At 37.1% G+C, this 21610-nt stretch overlaps 1 protein-coding gene across 5 annotated transcripts in view; it reads left to right on the top strand.

The window, feature by feature from the left end:
• Positions 1 to 5703: 5703 nt before the first annotated feature.
• Positions 5704 to 21610, top strand: part of RICTOR (RPTOR independent companion of MTOR complex 2) — a 128874-nt gene continuing 112967 nt past the window's right edge. For all 5 annotated transcript variants that reach the window (XR_013418309.1, XM_015139935.3, XM_015139926.3 and 2 more), the window contains exons 1-2: positions 5704 to 5774; positions 5945 to 5992. Coding sequence is in view for 4 of the 5 variants with exons in the window: in XM_015139935.3 (XP_014995421.1) it covers positions 5726 to 5774; positions 5945 to 5992 (97 nt within the window). In the remaining variant the exon portion in view is untranslated. The remainder of the gene's footprint in view (positions 5775 to 5944; positions 5993 to 21610) is intronic.

Genomic DNA, 21610 nt, shown 5'->3' with positions numbered 1-21610 from the left:
CCATATACTTTATCTAGTCAAGTGGATTTAGGAGGATATTATAAACTATTCCTCACAAAATGTACACATGGCTGAAGAAGAATCTTGCAAAGAAATGGTATGTAACACAAATAATGAAAGCGCAGTACAGGTTTTAAAATATGGCAGAACTGATACTTCTGATTTTAGCACTTTATGAGCTTCAGTACAAGGAAAAAGCAATGATAATGCAATCAGATGTCACAATGTCAGCCAACACTTAAAAAAATTAAAAATATTAGAATTATGTGAAATATGAATTTACATGCATTATACTTCACTATTATCTAATTATATATTGTTCCCTGAGATGTCAGCTATTATAAAGCTCCTAGATTAGCAAAATATGTTTAAAATAAATAGAAAATAAAAATAATTTTCTGTATGTTTTTCTGTGATGTTAGAAATCATGCAATATTGAATCCATTACTTTGCAAAAAGAGTTTTTTTCTTTTTTCTCAAGATAGGGTCTTGCTTTACCACCCAGGCTGAAGTGCAGTGGTGCAATCATAGCTGAACGTACCCTTGAAAATCTGAGCTCAAGGGAGCCTCCCACCTCAGCCTCCCAAATAGCTGGGATTATAAGAGCATGACATCATGCTAGATAACTTTATTATTATTACTATTATTACTATTTTAGTGGAGACGAGATCTTACTGTGTTGCCTAGGCTAGTCTGGAATTCCTGGGCTCAAAGGGTCCTCCTGCCTCAGTCTCCTAAACTACTGGGATTACAAACATAAGCCACCGTGTCCTGCGAAAAGAGAAAGATTTCTTATTAGCAACAGACAAAAAGGAACATATCTGTTGAGAATATAGTACTATTTCCTGCTGTGGTTAAATAAATGGCTGGGAATTAAAAAAACAAAAACCAAAAAAAAAACAGAGAAAAATATTTGTTGACAAAACTAAAATGCAAACCTATTGGTCAACCAAGGCAGAAAAAGGGGTGGGGTAGCGGAAGGCTGAAGATTTGAAGAAAAAGGCATTTGAACAAATAAGCATTATGGAAGCTTTGCTGTGTGTGCAATTGAATGAAAGCATAAATATTTCTAACTATGTCTTAGTTTACAGTGTTGGCTTAATTCTGTTCAGTTTTTTCTGTGCCATCAAAGTAAAAGTACCAAATACCAGGTATCCTTATCAGTAAACAACTTCTTTAATAAGAGTAATGTTTTATGAAAATCGATGAAGCAGTTCCCATAAATTTAAAAAGGGGTTCATACGGAAGTACAGATATAGTACCACATGTGATAATTTTGTATAAATAAGACATGAGACATTTAAAAAACAGTTTAATTTTCACATACTTTGAAATGAGAAGTGAAGAAAATCTTTTATTATACAGATGTTTACTGTTTATTCAGTGGTAAGCTTTTTTTTTCATGATGACTGGTGGCTTCCAGTAGCATGTTACCTATCAGATTTTTTTAAAAAATTAAAATTAAAAAATTTTCCTTCAAGGTAAATGTGATAACAATAACTAAGAAATTTAATACTTTCAAAAAAACCTGTGCTAGGATGACAGCATTTAGAAAATAGATATTTGAAAGTGTTTCAGTTTTGTGATTTTTTTCCAAAAAAACTTAAAATATAAATATGTCATATATATAAATTTTCGTATCTGCACACTTCAAAATCATGGGAACAGAGTTTCCCAATCTGCTTAGAAATCTTTCAGGTAAATGGTTTTGCAACCATTTTGCAGAAAATTTCTAAATGTTATGTTTTCTAGTTTGATAGGAAAACTGATTGACATTAGGGAACATGGACATTTTTTAGCCAAATTACATTTCAAAAAGCTTTTGTATCACTGGGTAGATGAAATGGGAAAATGAGTTTTATGGTTTAGAAATGCAGCCAATAAAGTAGTTCTTCCATTTTTAACTTTGTGTTTTGTGAGGTCTCAGCTATTAAAACCCTATACCCACATTAACTCTTCTTAAAACTAGACTTTTAAATTTCAGTATCACAAAGTATATAACATGATATGTCAAAAATAATGAAGTATATTCAGCCCCATTGCTTTGTATATGTGTCATTAGTAAAGTAACATTAAAAATTACTTTTAACCATTTTTATTTCATCTTTGTTTTATGTTCTAATTTAATTTAAAAAGTGAATATATTTGTATTGCAGTGTATGTGCAAACGTTCTTTTTTTAATGAACAGATGCACACATAATTTTGATTGTTTATAGTAACCTGTTAAGCAAGTCATTGTTAAAATCAACTGTTTATAATTTTGGTTTAGAATAGCCAATAAAATTTTTCTAAAATAGTTTTCTTAAAAAAATTCATGAGTAAAAATTTGTTTGGGAAGAAGTAAAATGAGAAAACGAGAGAGAAAAATCACCCAAAATTCTACCATCTGTAGATAATCACTGTTGAAATTTTACTGCATACCCTCCTAGATTTCATTTTTTAACGTATCTTCATCTTCCATAAACACAGGTTTATTCTGCATTTAAAACTGTTTGTCATAGAGAGTCTTTAAATAATTATTTACAAGGAAATTTATATGAGATTTTGGGAGAGAGATTAAAATTTAAAGACACAATACTCAGGGGCTCTGTTCTGCTGTGACCAAGACATAATTAACACTGGATGGGATTATAACATTTGTTAAATTTAATTCATTGCTTGTCATGTCAATGGCCTTTAGATGTCTCAAATGTGTGATTTAACTATGAAGTTACCAAGAAATAGTCTGACTGAATTTTGTGGTTTTTTACTTGCTTCATCTTCAAATGGCCTGTGTATCAAGGCAGAGAGATTAAAGGGAACTAAGATTTTGATAAGGCTTTTGTTTCTGTTCAGTATTACAACTATATCCCAAACCGATAAAATATGGTTTATATGCTAGAATTATTAACTGCATGCAAGAGGGTAGAGAATAGAACCAAGGGAGTGACTGTGAATGAAGTAACTGTATCTTCAGAATTAAGCAGTTGTCTTCCAAAGGTATGGTCCTGGACGTGATCTTCTTATAGAACATTTTTTATCAATGACTAACACTACCAGAAAAAAAACAGTCATTGACACAGCAAATGAAACCTAGCCGGGAAACGAAAACTAAGAAGAGGAAGTCACATTCTCAATGACCAGATTAGAATCAAAATAAAAATTGGAGAAGTAGTAAGAAGTAAACAAAATGAGTAAGTCATATGGGTGGGCTAACAGATGCAAGGAAGAAAAGAAGTTTCAAAAGGAGGAATAGCTAGCAATTGGCAAGTAGAAAACTTAGGGGTTTTAACAATGATCAATCTGACTACAATCAATAAAGTAGTGCTACTGTTTAAAAACCAAACCCATTATAAAATGTATTCCTTACTAAAATTTACCTAAACTTCTGCTTCCTAGTTGAGTGTCACTTCCAAACACTAATAACTTGTTCTTTTTTACCAGACCTGCCATTCATTCTAAGAGCAAATATGGAGAACCTAACCACTCAAACGACTGAAATAGTAACAGAGCAAAAACTAGTTTCAATGGAAGACTGAATGTAATTTTTTTCTCCTGCAAGAAATAGAGTAATTGAATAATTGTCTTTAATAGGAGCATACAGTTATAATGATAAAATACTATTGGATTTAGGCACTTAAGTACCTCGAGTAACTTAAAAGTAGATTAGTTGTACTCAACTTTCATAAAACACTGAGAGAAAATGAAGTTAAATTGTATTAGGAAGGAGTTAATGTAGAATATACAGGGATTTTACAATATGATAAAAGATTGGTTGAAAATCAGAACAACTGTAAGAATCTGGTATAATTTATATTGATAGATCTCTACTTTTCTATAAGGGTGAAATGTAATTGATACATGGAGGGTTGAAATACAACCCTCTGCCAGACCTCAAGTTTTGTGATTTTTGTTTTAGGCAGTAACTAGAATAAATAAATTGCACCAAGATTTTTAAAGCTATAACGGAGGGAACACGTTTGTTGATATTAGCCAGGAAACATTTCTTTAAAGTACTGTAACTGTGTTACATCCTTAAATCTAAGTGCAGTATCAGTCGCAGATATATGAATGTAGACTTGGATAAAAAAAAAACCTGGAATATATAGACAATTGGCAATATTCTAAGGAAGCAGTGTTCCTATTTTATTTTCCAGATGACGCTACTTTATGTTCCTTTTATTTTTTTCTTACCACTTATTTTACAAATGATATATATTAACTATAGGATATTTTAAAAAGTAGAGACAAACAAGAACAAAAAAGTGCACGTGTAATTCCACAAATGAGGGGAGAAAATCAGTTAACATTTTCATGTATATTTTCAGACCTTTTTCAACATACATGTATATATAAAAATATTTTATAAGGCATACTTTTAATTTCGTACATAAACTTTCATAAAAACAGGAAATTTGTAATCTTTTGCTTGATTTAATATCATGAACATTATTTCCTAAGTCTACCTCTTCACTTTTAATGGTTGACATAATTTACATAATCCCTACCTTTGGTCATTTAAGTGTTTCCAAACGTTCACTGTTATTAACAACTTCAACAAATATCCCCAATATTGCTTTTTTTTTTTTCTTAAAGTAAGCAGAGCATTGGAACAAATTAGAAAACCAAGGCACTTACTCATCCAACAGATATTTATTGAACACTTATTTGTGCCAGAGATTGCATTAACTGGGAGCTGGGAAAACAGAACTGGGTAAGGCAAGATCTCCACTTTTAATTAACTTTCAGTCTCCTGGAATAGAAAGATAAGCTGAGGAACCGGAGAGCACAAATCGCTCCTCTCTTTAATGTACTTCAAGAGAAAGCTGCTGGGTCAGTGGCCAGGTGTGTGTGTGTGTGTGTATTAACTAAGCAGTTTCTAGAATTAAAATCCCTAATGTTAATAGGCTTATGCATAAAATAGATTAATCCACAACATCTGCATGATCCACGATCTTAGCATCTGCAGAGAGAGAAAAGCTGGACACACTACCCAGCAGCCTCGCCCCGGCTCCCGGCAGAGAAAACCCTCTCCCCGGCCTCCTGGCGCTGGCGCGATCCCACCGCGGGGACCGCTGCACCCCCTTCTCGCGTCCTACGCCTGGCGGCCAAAAACAAAACTGCCCAGCCACTTCCACTTGGAGAAGCCCTCCTAGCCCAGAGGGGCATCCTGAAGATCAAGGGCGAGGCTGGAAAACAAACTTTGTTCTGTGCTAACTTAGTAGGAGCAAAGCGATTCCAGGAAGGGAGGCTTAAACTGTGCGCAGCGTTTTTATAAAAATTGTTTCAATGGATACACGGGGGAGCGGGGCAGTCTGTGGCAGGGCTTGAGAGCAAGCAGGAGACTGGCAGGCCGGCGAGAGCAGGTGGCCCGCCGGCCGCATTCCGGCCTCCTCCTCCCCGCTCGCCTGCGTTTGGACGACGGCTTCCGCGGCGGCCGAAGGGGAGCATCCTTTACGCTGCCAACTCGCATCAATGGGACTTTCCTCGTGGGAACTGCCCCTCCCGGCGAACGTGCCCTCCGGGTCCGGCGTGGGCGGGTGGGCTGGCGCAGCGAACTTCGTGCAGACCTTGGGGTCGGCTCAGTGCTCCTTCCGCGCCCGGGCAGAGACAGCACCACCAGCCGCCGTCGCCGCCTAGGGGGCGGGGGAGGTGCCGCGGGGGGCGGGTGCGGCGCGCGGGGAGGGGAAGGGGTTCTCGCGCGATTGGGCGAGGTTTCCGGTGTTGTGACTGAAACCCGTCAATATGGCGGCGATCGGCCGCGGCCGCTCTCTGAAGAACCTCCGAGTACGAGGTAAGCCCGCTGCAACCCTCACTCCCCGTCGCCCGGCGCCCGCCACCCCTGGCACTTGCCTTCCCCTGGCCCTGGGTGGGGGAGCGAGCCGGGGCGCTGGCCGGAGCCAGGGCAGCCGCAGCTGGCCTGAGAGCGAATCCTAATTGGGGCTGTGTGTCTGTTTCGCGCAGGGCGGAATGACAGCGGCGAGGAGAACGTCCCGCTGGATCTGACCCGAGGTAACGCGGAGCGCCGCGGGCGCCGGCGAGGGCGCGTTGCTGGGGAGGAGCCGGGTCCGGGGCTGGGGGCCAGAGGCAGGGGCGGGCCCCGCACGGGACCGGCGGGGTGCGGGTGGCAGAGCCGGAGCCCCGCCTGCCGGCCCCCGGGAGCCGAGCCCGGGTCCGCCTCTCCGGACCCATCCCCCTTCCCGGCGCCCGCTTCCCTCGCCCGAGCCCTTCTCCGGGCCTCGGGCTGCTGCGGGTGCGGGGGAGCCCCGAGTGAAACTCGGCAGACCCAGCGACCCTCTGGGCTCGAGCTCCGGCAGAGTGGTTTGCATCTATCCTGGAGTCCGGCAGCCCAAGCTGGGGACAGCCGGAGGGAGGTAGAGGCTGTTATTTAGGTAGCAGGAGGATGTTTGAGGAAAGAGCGACCACATCCTGCCCTCCCCGTCCCCGGAGCAGAAGCCGGACCTGCTCGGTGTTTGCCGACTTCGTGACTGCTTTCCCCTTTGCCCACCGTCCTGTGGGGACCCGCAGCATTGATAACTCGGTAGTGAAACCTAGGACTGGTCATTACTGCTAAATGTCTGGTTTATGCTGTTTCCCTTCTGCTTCCCTTTCCCGGGCCGCTGGGACTGTAGTTGGCTAAAGACCGCCCCCTCACCCTGCTGCAGGTTCATTGTTTACCTTCTGCAGTGGAGATGGGTTTGTTTACACCTCCCGAACTGAGGAAACCCGGCTTATATTTTTAATGACCTAATCCCATTGCTAGCCAGTGTTTCTTGTATCACTCACAGTACTAGAGTTTATTCGACATTATCTCGTTGAAGATTTAGTAGTTACGTACAAGATTCTTTTCTCTCCACGATAAACAGGATTTAGCCTGCTGATTCCGACGAAGTCATATTTCACACGGGCTGTAGCTTGGAGTGTAACCCGGTTCAGCTGTACAGAATCGGTTTCTGAGATCTATGAAACACCTTAGGAAGTAAACAAACAAAAAAAACTTGTTGTAGACATTCTGTATGAGATCAGTTTTTTACGCTATGTCGTACCTGACGTAATGACTGTTATCTACAGTAATTTGTTAAACCTGGGCTCCTTGTTGGCTAAGGCGAGAGTGAAAGCGTAGTGCATTTTCTAATTTGTTTTATTTTGCATATCACAGTGTAAGATCACTGTTTTATAAACTGAGTGGTCAGCTTTCACTTAGCTACAAGAGTACATTTTTATAACTTAGTATTTTATTCTGAAAGTTCAGGGACTTAGTTTTGGGGGAACTAGGTCCCTTTACAAGCCAGTTTATAAAATATAATACAATATAATAGAACTTAAGTCTTGGAAATGCCTACTAATTAGATTATCAGTGCACTGATTTCCAACATTTTTTTCAGCAGATCGGTTTTGAGAATTAGTACAGAAAGATGTAAAGCTATTTACTCCTGTGCAACTGTTTGAAAACTTGGCTATAACATACATGTGAAAAATATATGTAAAATAGATTTACTGGTAAACTTCCTAACAAGCATAATTTCTACAATTTCAGGTCTGTAAAAGATGTAATTAGTTGAGTGATTTAATTTATATACAGGCATATGTGTTTTGGATGAAGGCGAAAGGGGCACTTAATAAATTTGAGTTTAACTTGTGCATTAAAAACCTGCTTAGATGTGGTGCCGGAAATAATATAGTTGTATTTTAAATTGAGTTCGTCGAGCTCATGTGTATAGTGGTTTCTCTGCTTGGTATCAAAATGTTGAGTTGTGGAAGAGCTTAGGTACGTATCTGTTTTGATAATTTTGGTTTACTCCAGTTTTACTGAGGCACACAGGTAACTCTGTTTACTATTTAAAATGCTATATTAACAGAATTTAGTAAGCACCTATGTCCATAGGTGTTTCCAGGTTAATATAAATAGTGCAGAAAATGCTGTTTCGGCTTGCCCTGACAAAATGTACTTCAGTTTGGAATAAAATATACACAGCCATTTAAAACTGATTGCAAAAATAAAGAGTGAGAGATTATATGAGATCTGTATTTCTAAATCATAAGGAAGTTTAGAATTAATCTGAATTAGTCATTTTATAGTGATACTATTGTTTTAAAAAGTTGCTGTTGTGACAAACATTTCGTTGTTCAAAGAAGGCTTGAAGAAAATTCATGAGGAATTAAAGTTTAGTAATAATTTGAGAACTGTGAGGCAGTTTGGGTTGCAGCTGAAGGGCAGCTGTTTGTGGATTAGATTACAGTATGTAAAAACATAGTTTGGGCAACCAAAAATTTTTTTGTTTAATGCCAAGGCAGTGTTTGCTTTTATTCTTATTGTTTTAATTTAATCTTTTAGAGATTCATTGTGTATATACCTAATACAGCTCATTGTAAAATAGAGGTCATGGTCATTGTAATCCCTAAAGGAGCCATCAATGTGTAGTGAGAAGAGAGTTGACTATAAAGTCAAATCATTCAGGGTTGTAACCTCAGCTGTGAGATTTAATAGTTGGGTGATTTGGGGCAAGTTATTTGACCTTGCTTTACTCCTGATTTCTTCATTTTTAAAAGAAGAGATAACTTCAAAGAGTTAAGAATGTGAAAAGTAAATGAGCTAGTTCTTAATTAAAATACTTGGCATAAGACCGGATACTTTGTGATATTTAACATTAGTTGCCTTCCTACATTGTGAAATCAGAATTGTAAAACTCACATTAAAAATACTTCAAACAGTTGTTTTGAGAATTATAAACTTGTTAATAAGGAATTATGGTATTCGAGCTTCTTTTTTTGAAACATACTGTTGTACTAATTGGGCATAGTCTATCTGAAGTTGAGTTCTTGAATACAGCAACTGTAAAGTAATCTGTGTCATTTCCAATAAATGAAGTGCAATCTTTTATATTCACTTCGGATAAAATGTGATACTGTATTTCATAGAATCTTAGAATTTTTCTCCCTGACACCAGGAAATTTCATACTATTTTAATAATGACTTGGCTAGCTTTACAAGCTTCTTGAGGCTCAGAAGAATTCTAAGTTTCATTGGTTTTGGTACCGGTGTTAGTGCTGTGGTTCATACATAGAGAACCTCAGTTAAAAATTGTTGATGGATTATTTTTTATCTAGTTTAGGAACTTCATTATAGTAGATTTTACAGTCATTGTATTGGTTAATTGTTGCTTTCAGTTTTGTTCAGACGACTGCTTAATTTGTGAAAGTCCCCAATATTTGCTAATGATGTTATTAAATACTGTCTATAATGCATGCCAAAATGTATTTTGAAGCCCAAATGCTTCCTCTTGCAATTCGTAATGCAAGGATAGACTGTCATTTCAGTCCAGTAGTGCATCTCTTACTGGTACTGAATCACTTGGAAAGATACAGTGTTCTTCCTGGGTAAACCCCTCCTGGTTTACTTTAATTATTGTGTTCAAAGTGAATTCCCAGAACATGGACACACTAGTTCAAATATAATTATTAGAATATAATTTATTTAAAAGTACAGTTGAGTTTTACAATTTTTGATTAACCCCTTTACATTTCCACTAAGAACTAAAAAACTGTTTTGGTTGCTGTTTAATACCTAGAAAAGTAGAAAGGTTATCCGAAATGATGTAGATTTGAACCCTTTTTATTTTCTAATTTCTTCTAGTTAGGAGTTTACTCATTTGTTTAATCGTTCAGTTAGACAAAATGGACATTGACTGAACATCTGTTATATACCAGATGCTGAATTAACTGCTGGAAGAATAAAAATGAGGAAACTGTTTCCCCCTTTTAAGGGGTTCATTGGAATATGTAAGGAAATGATTGCAGATGGAAAAATAAATTAAGTGATCAAACTATATAGGAAACAAAGGTAATGCGACAGTAGCCAGAGGAGAGAATGATTAACTGTCTGATGGGTAAAAGGATCAGAGAAGTCTCATAGAGGGGTTAAAATCTTAAAAGAATAATGGTGAACATAGTAGAAGGAAATATGTGCTCCCTTGGGAATATACTATACCCTGGGAAGGGGAAAGTTAGGAAGCAGAGGAGCTGCCTAGGGTGCTGCTGATATAATCTGACATGATAGAAGACGGGACCATGGTGTTGGCTACAGAAATGAAGTCAAATACATATTAAAATGGAAGAATTATCTAATTTGCTTTCTCCAGATTTCAGACTGATTTCGTAGTCCCCCCACTCTATGCAGTGAACTTTATTTCCTTATAAAAAAGGTAGAGGCTGCCCATCCAGTGTGAATTCCTCAGTTGTCTCCCCAGACTTACTGTCTTTACTCTGATTCAGAGAATAAAGCATTTCTATTCCTTTCCAAGGGTAACTTGAAAAAACTTTTGTGCTTCTAATACTGTTTCCTCAAGATTATTTGTAGAACTAAGATCTTCTCTTCATTTCTCCCTTCCAGTTGGCTTAGTTTTCTCATGTTCAGCAAGCAATTATTATGTTCTTCACATGGACCAGGTAACTATGCTAGTCATGGGCTGAAAGTGTGAGATACGGAGTGATGGCAATATTACAAAACTGTTTTTTTTTATGAAGGCTCTACAGACAGAATAGCTTGTCTTCACTCCACAACTTTATTGCTTAACCACTAAACTCTTGTAAGCAAAACTCTCCCTCTGTACTGAAAATAATTTCTTAAAAGATGCTAGTAACCTCTTGCAAAATTTGTGGGCATTTTTAAGTTCCACATTCTGCTATTATAAATACTATTACTATAATACTAGCTTTGTGCCAGGCACTGATTTCATTATTTTACTTAATATATGTTTTAGCTACACTTATTATCCTTGCTTTACAGTTGAGAATACAGGCTTTGAAATTTTGAAGGACCAAAACTCAGATAAGTAACTTAACCAGTGTCACAGGGCTTAGTGAGTGACTGGTATGTGTCTGGTAATCATCTCAGAGTTGTGATGTGTAAAACTTTGCACCCCAAAGTGTGCCCGCTTTTCACATTCTAGGTATTTCTGCCATCCTCTGTTATTCAAGCTAAAGATCCACTGCTTATCCTTTGTTGTGTTGCTAAACTCCTCTGATTTGCTTTTGAAATAGTTATTGAATTCAGTCTCTCCTGTTCCCATTGTCAGTTCATATCCTATTATGTCATCATGTGACAGTAACATCTTCTCACCTTTTTTCACTCGGTCTACTGTATGGCTGCCAGGATTATTTCCCAGAAATCTAGATTTGATCTTGTTTTTCTCTTAAATGAAAAAACAAAACAAAACACATGCACACATTTTCTAGGCTAATCATTGCTCACAAAATACAGTCCACATTTCTTTAGCTTGGCATTCAAGGCCTTTTTTGATTTATTCCCATATGGTTTTCTTCTGTACTGTTTTAACCGTACACATGTCAATATATCTGCCTCTTTGCATAGTTCACTTTTTACACACAGTCCTTCTCTGAGGATTGGGGGAGAGTTTGCCAATTTAAAGCACCAACCTCCATTCCTCTTCTTTCTCTGTGGAGACTGTATGCCCCTACTTGAGAATCTTTTAGTCAAAGAAGAATGTTTGCTATTCCTTGAACATGGCATGCAGTTTCACATTTGCTTGACCTTGCATAGGTATTTCCTTTGCCTTGAATTACATTTCCAGCACAGTTTATCTATAGAAGTCCTAATTCTTTAAGGTTGAGGTCACATGCCACTTCTGGAGATCCTTCCTTATCCCAGTGGGAATTTATTGCTTCCTTCTCTACTTTTTTACATCTTTATTTTATTCTTTTCTGAATTGCACTTACCATTGTCTTACTTTATCTCTTTGTCCAGTTTCTTCCCCCTTCACTAGATCTTTAGCTTCTTGAGGGCAGGAGTCCTGTTTTACCCATTTTTAACATCTCCTTCCCCCAGCATCTATCAGATAATCACTGAAGCATTAATTGACTGGAAAAAGGGAGTGAGAGACATGGGAAAAGGAATAGTACAGTATTAAGGAGATTAGAAGGAAAAGCGTGCTTTAGGTTTGCTGTCCTGAGGGACAATGAAATTGGTGGTGCCGTAAAATGGAGAAGTCATTTGGGGAAGGATGATAATGAGTTCAGCTTTGCACCTTGAGTTTCAGGTGATTATATAAATATGTAAAAGGTGGCAGAAAATACTAGAATGGAGGTTTTAGTTGTTCTGAATTTCTGATCTGATTGCTCTGTGTATAAGAGGTTGAGAAAGGGGATATAAATGGAGAAAGAGCTTAAGATTTGAATGTTTGAGGATAGATAAGATGATGAGGGTGTATATCATAGGGTAGGAATCAATAAGAAGAAAGGAGTCAACAGAAGAGAAGAGAGAAGATTGTGATCCCTTAAGCTAAAACAGTTTGGATATTTGTCCCCACCCAAATCTCATGTTGAATTGTAATCCCCAGTGCTGGAGGTGGGGCTTGGTGGGAGGTGTTTGGGCCATGGGAGTGGATCCTTCATGGCTTGGTGGTGTTTTTGTGATAGTGAGTTCTAGCAAGATCTCATTGTTTAAAAGTGTGTGGCCCTCTTACTCTTTCTCACTCCCACTTTACCATGTCAGATGCCTACTTGTGCTTCACCTTCCATCTTGAGGAAAAGCGCCCCGAGGCCTCCCTAGAAGCAGATGCTGGCACCGTGCTGCCTGTATAGCCTACAGAACCAATAGCCAATTAAATTTCTTTTCTTTTAAATTACCCAGTCTCAGATATTTCTTTATAGCAGTGCAAGAACAGCCTATTACAGAAAATTGGTAAGTGGGAGTGGAACACTGCTCTAAAGATACCTGAAAATATGGAAACAGCTTTGAAACTGGGTAACAGGCAGAGGTTGGAAGAGTTTGGAGGACTCAGAAGAAGACAGAAAAATGAGGGAAAGTTTGGAACTTCTTAGAGACTAGTTGAATGGTTGTGATCAAAATGCTGGTAGTGGTACGGACAATGAAGTCTATGATGATGAGGTGTCAGGTGGAAATGAAGAACTTAGTAGGAACTGGAGCAAAGGTCACCCTCATTATGCTTTAGCAAAGCATTTGGCTGCATTCTCTTCATGCTGTAGGGACCTGTGGAAGTTTGAACTTAAGAGTGATGACCTCTGGTATCTGGCAGAAGAAATGTCTAAGCAGCAAAGTGTTCAAGATGTGTCCTGGATGCTGCTAACAGTCCATGCTCAGATGTAGGAGCAAAGAAATGACTTAAAGTTGGAACTTATTTTTAAACAGGAAGCAGTACATAAAGGTTTGGAAAATTTGCAGCCTAGCCATGTGGCAAAGAAAAAGCTTTTTCAGGGGAGGAATTCAGGCAGGCTGTAGAGCAACCACTTGCTAGAGATATTTGCATAATTAAATGGATGCCAAAGTGCTGATACCCATGACATTGGAGAAAAGGCCTTCAAGGCATTTTAGAGACCTTGACAGCAGCCCCTCTCATTGTAAGCCCAGAGGCCTAGGAAGAAAGAATGGTTTTGTGTGCCTGGGCCAGGCCGGTGCTCGCTGCCTTGCACAGCCTCAAGACAACTGCTCCCTGCATCCCAGCCACTCAGTCTTCCAGCCTTGCTCAAAGGGGCCCAGGTACAGTTCGGGCTGCTACTTCAAAGGGTGCAAGGCATAAGACTTGATGGCTTCCACATGGTATTAAGCCTGCAGGTGCACAGAATGCAAGAATTGAGGCTTGGGAGCCTCTGCCTAGATTTCAGAGGATGTATGAGAAAGCCTGGATGTCTAGGCAGAAGCCTGCTGCAGGGATGGAGCCGTCACAGAGAATCTCTATTAGGGTGGGGCCAAGGGGAAATGTGGCGTTGGAGCCCCCCAGAGTCCCCAGTGGGGCACTGCCTAATGGAGCTGTGAGAAGGGGCCTACCATCCTCCAGACCACAGAATGGTAGCTTGACTGGCAGTTTGCGTGCTCTACCTGGAGAAGCCACAGGCGTTCAACTAAAACTTGTGAGAGCATTCCTGGGGCAAGCCTGCAAAGCCACAGGGCAAAGCTGCCCAAAGCCCTGGGAGCCTACCCTTTGCAGCAGTGTGCCTTGAATGTAGAACACAGAGTCAAAAGAGATTATTTTGGAGCTTTAAGATTTAATGACTGCCCTGCTGGGGTTTGAACTTGCATGGGGCTTGTAGCCCCTTTCTTTTGGTTGATTTCTCCTTTTTGAAATGGCAGTGTTTATCCAATGCCTATATCCCCGTTGTATTTTGGGAGTAAATAACTTGTTTGTGACTTTACAGCCTCATAAGTGGAAGGGACTTGCCTTGTTTCAGATGAGACTGTGGACTTTGTAGTTGATGCTGGAATGAGTTAAGACTTTGGGAGACTGTTGGGAAGGCATGAGTATATTTTGCAGTGTGAGGAGGACATGAGATTTGGGAGGGGCCATGGGCAGAATGATATAGTTTGGATATTTGTCCCCACCCAAATCTCATCTTGAATTGTAATCTCCAATGCTGGAGATGGGGCATGGTGGGAGGTGTTTGGGTCATGGGAGTGGATCCTTCATGGCTTGGTGCTATCTTTGTGATAGTAAGTTTTCACAAAATCCGGTTATTTAAAAGAGTGTGACTCCTCCCCCCAGCTCTCTCTTGCTACTGCTCTGCCATGTGAGATGCCTACACACACTTTGTCTTTGCTATGAGTAGAAGCTCCCTGAGGCCACCCCAGAAGCAAGTACTGGTGCCTTGCTTCCTGTATAGGCTGCAGAAATGATAGCCAATTAAACCTCATTTCTTATAAATTACCCAGTCTTAGGTGTTTCTTTGTAAGAATGCAAGAATGGCCTGATACGTAAGCCAAAAGAAGAGTTTTGAATTGAAGGGGATGCTAGACTGTTGTATCGAAGTTGAAGTCCAGAGAACGAGGTTCTACTTTAATCTGAGGAAGATGTGGCATGCTGTTTTACCTATCTGGGCTTTTATCTCCTCACCTCTAAAATGCATACTACTTTATACTTGTAGCACTTTAGCCTTTTATCTTTATAATTCTCACATATCACTACAGACCTGGAATATTGAAAAGGTTAAAAAGAAAGCATTTGTAGCCTTATTAAATCACTGTGAGTAGTATTCCCACAAACAATAATGAATACATGTAGGAGTGGTGGTATTTCATAGCACTTTAAACTTAAATTACAGTCAACTCTCAATTTCCTTTTAATGATCAACCTGCAGTGACTTGCTGCCTCCTCCTGCTTCCAGGTGTCAGGCTACCAAGAGTAAGACTGCAAAAATCTCAGTGGGGTGAGCGAATGATTTGCTTGCCTGTATATCTGTGCCTCTGTCACCAAGTTATTAAATACAGTCCATTCTCAATTACCTGCCTTAAAAAGATGAATAATGGTAGAAGAATGCTAAATATATAATCTAAAATATTTATATTGGTGAGGAAATATTTTATGTTCCTTTCTCTCCCACAATAGATTGATGTATATTTTCTTCAACATTTTATTTGAATTATTAGCACAGATTTTTGTTTCCTAAGCAAATACTGTTAGTGGAAGAACATAAACAGATTAAAATATTTGTTAGATAATCTGTATGAATAATTGAAGTTGACTTAATGCTTTTTGGGTCATATACAGATACTGTTATTTGTGGTTTTTTTGTTACAGTGGCCAGGTTAAAGTTGAATGGCTCCTTAAAAATTATGTCTGTACAACAAATGTAGTTATAAAATTACACAGACTTAAAAGTAAATTGAAAATTATGTAAAACTAGTTAATATGTATAAAATTCATATACCCAAAGTAATAGGGTTGAAAGATAATAAATGTAAGTATATTCTTCATATTCCTCTTTTAGAGGTTTCCAGCCAGATTGCATAAACTGAGCAATGTACCTGGAATGATGAAATTTTTATAAAATATAAAATTGAGGATATTCTGACGCTTTAAACATATCCTGTTAAAGATGTTGGTAAGAAATACAGAAAACATTTTTTTAACCTTAATTACCTGGATTTTCAAGAATCTGGCTCCTTCAATTACTTTTCCTTTTTTTTTTTTTTTTTTTAACCCCATTGTGTTAATTTGGATTTGTAATGATTTTATTAATGTCAACCAGTATAGTTTTGATGACATGGGTTTATATATATATTTTAAAAAGTATTTATATATATATATAAATAATATTATATAAAAAATATATATATATTTTATGATCACATGGGTTAGTTAATACTGTTGTGATTGAGGAAGGCATATATCTTCCTTCAGGGAGTTTCTGTTGGGATATAGCTATATCAGTGTACAGTTAAAAGACAGTAGTATTTGAAGCACATGCCAGTTATCTTTGTAAGGGACTCTGATAGCTAGAGGAATTCAGAAAAAATGGGAGATCAGTAAGGAATGACCTAGAAGGAAGTTCTCTTAGAAGTGAGGATATAATGACACTTGTAAGACTTTTGCATAAAAGAGTAGCGTTCAAATAGGTAGAGCTCTGCACCAGGGTTTTAAAACTTATAACTTAATTTTTTGAATGAACATTTTCCTGGTACATTATTTAGTATTTCAAGATAATGTTGAGAAAAAGTTAGCGATAAGTTTTGTATTCCTGTATATAAATTCCTTAACTGTTGAAGAATGATTACATTACAGACAGGCTCTTCTGGCCTTAGAAGGTACTGCTGGACTGAAAGATTTGGGGCACACTGTGAAATACTAATTGTTTGTGTGTACTTGTGACTATGAGTCTATAAATGTCTGCATTCCAGACTCCAGCATAAATAATTAGTAATATTTTTCTTCCATTGTTTTGTAGTGCATATGTCTCGCACCTTCAGTAATACTGTTTAATGGAAGGAGTATGTATGTTCAAAGGCCTTTGTAAATTTATCAAACTTACTTCTAGAAGTATGCAGTCTGGAAATAGAGGATATAAATGGGGTGGGTGGTGTTTTTGTTTTGTTCTACACTAAAATCACCAGATTTTCTGATCTCAAAATTTAAACATGTAACCTGACAGTCAGAATATTTGAAATGAAGATTATCCTGAGAACCACAGAATGTTTCATTGCCAAATTCAGACACCCTACCCAGCTCTCTAGTGATTTAGGTACAGGATAAATAGTGTTTGTGGAAATTATTGCATTATTATAGCAGCAAAACAGGACTTCAGGGATTTTAGTCATCTTGCATTGAATCCAGTGAAATTTCATGTGTTTTTTATAATGAATAGAGAATGAAGAGACATAGAAGCTATAAACAAAGAAGGTTGCCAAGTAATTTAGTTACTAAGAAGCAACAGCTTGTCAGATAAAAGTGTATTTAGCTGTTTTAGCTGTGTGCACATACATATTTTTGTCAGTCGTTTCATACTTCAAATCACATCTTAAAATAGTATTGCTAATTATTTCCATGCTTAGTGTTCGACCCTCATATACTAAAATTTTTAATTGCACTTTTTTTCCACTCATAATTCTATAATGCACTTTCTAATATTCACCACACTACCATCACCACCACTCCCCTCCCTCAAGAAGAAAAAAAAAGGAAAAATGAAAAACTCTGAGGGGAATGGAGTTGCAGGGAGAGACTCCAGTGGTTGGAAACACCTTTTGAGGTAGGTGAGCTGTGAACTCTTAACATTTAGCTATGTGGTAGTTTCTGGATAAGTAACCAGGTAGCAGGTGGAATATTGTGAAACTGTTTGTTCAGTGTATGTGTTGTAAGTTTTTAATCATATCTATCACATGTATTAGTATAAAATTATAATAATGGATGTTTGAATACTAAGCTATTTCCTACCTTGTTTATTTAGAGTGACTTATTACTGTTAGCTATAACTTTCAGTGGTGTTTTCGAATGGCATAACAGTACAAAGCGGGTCAGATTAATTCTTATGTCATATAAGGTTTCACATGTTATATAAGAATAATTCTTACATGACATAATAATTTGTAGTGAGTTAAATTTTAGGTTGGAATAGTTTTTAAAATACTTAAACCACCTTATTTTATTTTATTTATTTATTTTATTTATTTATTTATTAAACCACCTTATTTTAATAAGAACCTTAACATTGTCTTTTTTCTCATGGGAAAGTTTGTTGTTTCATGGTCATGTTTCAACATTGTTTTGAATACACAAGTATATATTATTGTTTTACCTAGCAGAATGAAAAAAGTTATATATTTGAAAGGATTCTGATTGTTCTTCATATCAAAATTAAAAGGAGATGATTAAGAGATTCGGGTAAACTGTGGCAGTTGCCTTTTGCTATGCATTGTTTCTTTTAACAGTTACTTTGTTTTACTAAAAAACTCTACTTGATTTTTGATTCCTGGAGGAATTTTTTGCATACATCAATAATTGTTTTTATATTGGAAAAGTACCACAGAGAAAAAGTGTAATTACCTTTAAAACAAATATATTGCTGCTTTAAAACAAATATATTGTGTTCAACTGGAGTGTGTGAATATGTATGAATTTTGGATACGTATGTGCATATATAAATCTAATGTTTGTTTTAAGAATATTTGGAAGCTACTTTAGAAATTAGTAGACCCCCCTCAAAGCAGGAATTTTCTCTGCAATATCAGACAGCTGTCATCCACCATCACTCAAACCTTCCACTCATGGGTAGGTTATTCACAATGGTTTGTTCCTTTGTTGAGCAGCTACGTTTGTTAATAAAACTCTTACATTGATTTAGTAAAAAATCTAATGAAAGAATAACTTTCTGCAGTTAGTCCTAGTTCTTTTATTTGGTAAGTTTTTGCAAATAAAAAGTAGTAGATGTAATCAGGCTGGACACTGCTGTATGCTATTAAGAGATCTGGTTACCCTTCTCTTCTTATACACATGCCACTCACCAAGTATTTATTGAGTACTGGTTATGTGTCCAGCATTGTTGTAAGTGGTAAATGTTTAATTGTCTTTGAACACAAGAAATAGTAGCAGCAGCTTCCATATTTTGAATAATGTATGTTGGGGAGTGTGTTAAAAACATTACTTAAATTCCCATTGTCTTCCTGCATACTTAGGAGAATATGCGTTAATACACCTGTGTAACTGATGAGGAAAATGGGGCGATGCCTAACTAGCCCAAGGTCATATAGGTATTATGAGAGAGAGACAGGTGGGGTTCAGACTCCTTTCTTTGTTTCTGATTCTAAAACCCATGCATTTAACCCTTCGCAGTCTTCCCAAAGATAGCATCACATAGAAGATAAATCACATGGCTAGGACTAAATGAGTATTCTGTGTATTGTAGAGTATTGATTTGGAACCCCCAGGAACCAGGTTATTAACTGAGATCTGAAATGTGTAGCCATTTCGATACAATTATTTCTAGAGCTGATTCCTGTTTTTTTTTTTTTCTAACTTGAGAAAATACCAGCTATTAACTTCAGAAAAAGTTAAAATATGTTAACTTTTTCTCCTTGGCTAGGGTCATCATTATGAATATTGATTTTTGTATTGGGGGTGGGCTGAAGACAATTTATTACTACCCTCTGTAATACCTCACTGCTCTTTTGATTCCTATATGCCTCTGCGTTACTTTTGGCTGCCACTTTACAATGCAGTTATTATCCCTATGTTTAGTGGTGCTTTAATTCTTTATTTTTTTTTTTTTACTTTTATTGTGCTGTAGAATGGCAACTGTAAGTGTGGACTTATGCTAATTTACATAAAATAGGATAAATAGGTTGTGATTATGAAGAATTAAGAGGCCCTGCTGTGCATAAGATATGTGAATAAACTTGGTGGTGACACATACTTTGAATTTTTATTGTCATTTTTTGGAGTGCTTACATTTGAGTACTGGTTTTCCAAATAGGTAATTGCCTCATAGCATAGTTCAAAATAGGTGAAGTATGACTTGATAGAGAGTTGGCTTATATGTATGTAATATGGATAATAGGATTATATGAAGATAGCTAATAAGTTACAAAATATGGCTAATATGGACAAAATAACATCTAATAGGGTACTGACTGCATGGTGTGAAGACAGTCTAGTATTGACTAAAAGCATGGTATTGGACCCAGACAGATCTGGATTTGAATCTTGATCCTGCCTTTGAGAAGTTTTGGGCTCTGGACAAGTTGCCTTTTCTGAGCATGTTTCTTCATCTCCTTTTGAGATAACACTTATTTGAGAATTGAAGGAAATGTTTGTAAAATATTTTTTACAGTTTTAGCACATAGATATAAAGAAATAGATATACGTGTTCTTATTTGTATGGTCAATAAAAGCAAAAGAGATGAGAATAGAGAGATTGATATGAGCTAGAAAAAAATCATAGAAAGTGGAAGATTGTTTCAACCTTGGATGGGTAGAATGTAGTTAAATCTAGAGAAAATAGGGCTTGAATAAAAACATGAAACATTTTCCTGAAAGGAACCATAAGAATATAGAATTTTATGTGGGGAGGGGACAGGAGGAGGGATAGCGTTAGGAAATATACCTAATGTAAATGATGAGTTAATGGGTACACCACACCAACATGGCACATGTATACATATGTAACAAACCTGCATGTTGTGCATATGTACCCTAGAACTTAAAGTATAATAATAAAAAAAAAGAAAAAAGAAAAAAAAGAAATAAATAAAACCTATTAATACAGAAAAAAAAAAGAATATGGAATTTTAGTATTAGATTTGTAGGATAAGGGTAAGTTGTTGAGGACCTTCAGAACTACAGAGAAGACAGTAGATGTTATATAAAAATTTTCCTTTATTGAAAGATAGCATAGATCCAAAAAGTCTGTTATAAATGTACAGTTCTGAGAATTTTGACAAATTGAACACATGGGGAATCAGAACCCAGATCAAGAAACATAATATTGCAAAACCCTGGAAGCTCCCATTCTATTTCCTTCCAGGCACTACTTCCCCAGCCAAGGAAGGCACTATCCTGACCTTTAATGCCATAGATTAGTTCAGCCTGTTTTTGAACTTTTTAAATGAGTACATCTTTGAGTGCTCAGAGTATGTACTCTTATTTATCACCGTAGATTACTTTAGTCTGTTTTCGAACTTTATAAAATGTACTCATGCAGTAGATGTACTCTTTTTATAAAGTTCAAAAACAGGCCAAACTAATCTATGGTGATAAGTAAGAGTGTATACTCTTTTGTATCTGCCTTCTTATATCTGATGTTATGTCTTATCACCATGTTGTATATAGAGAGTTAAAGTTATTTTAATCTAAGTCTGCTCATGTGTATCAGGTATGTTATGATGTGGATGGATTCCTTAGGATTGGCAGTGGGTTTATATGAGTGGACAAAGTTTGAAGTAATTACAGTAATTCCACCTTAATTTAAAAATTTTAAATAATTTTCTCCATTTCTCTTCTCTGTCTTCAGCCTGACCTTTTCATTGAACAGGTTTTGGCCAGTTAATAATATATCTAGATAGGTGAATTTTTATTTTTGAATGACTGTTAAATGAAAAATAATCAAATTACTTATAAAGACTTCAAAACTACAGATTAGAAAGTTGAAAAAATTAGAATTGCAATCTAGTAGAAGTTTTGTGTTGACCTAATTGTGTTTCTGGGATGATTACCAAAATCAATTTAGTATTTCTACAGAGAAAAAGGGAAGATGATAAACATTGTTTGGTCCTCAGTTCGACAATATGCTCACGTGAAAATATCAATATTTGTTAATATGTTAGATTTACAACATGCAATTGTAATTGTGCATCAAAGTAGAAAAGTTAGAATACAAAATAGAGATGCT

Source organism: Macaca mulatta, chromosome 6, assembly GCF_049350105.2.
Source record: "Macaca mulatta isolate MMU2019108-1 chromosome 6, T2T-MMU8v2.0, whole genome shotgun sequence".
Lineage (NCBI taxonomy): Eukaryota > Metazoa > Chordata > Mammalia > Primates > Cercopithecidae > Macaca > Macaca mulatta.
This window is presented reverse-complemented; position numbering and strand designations above follow the sequence as displayed.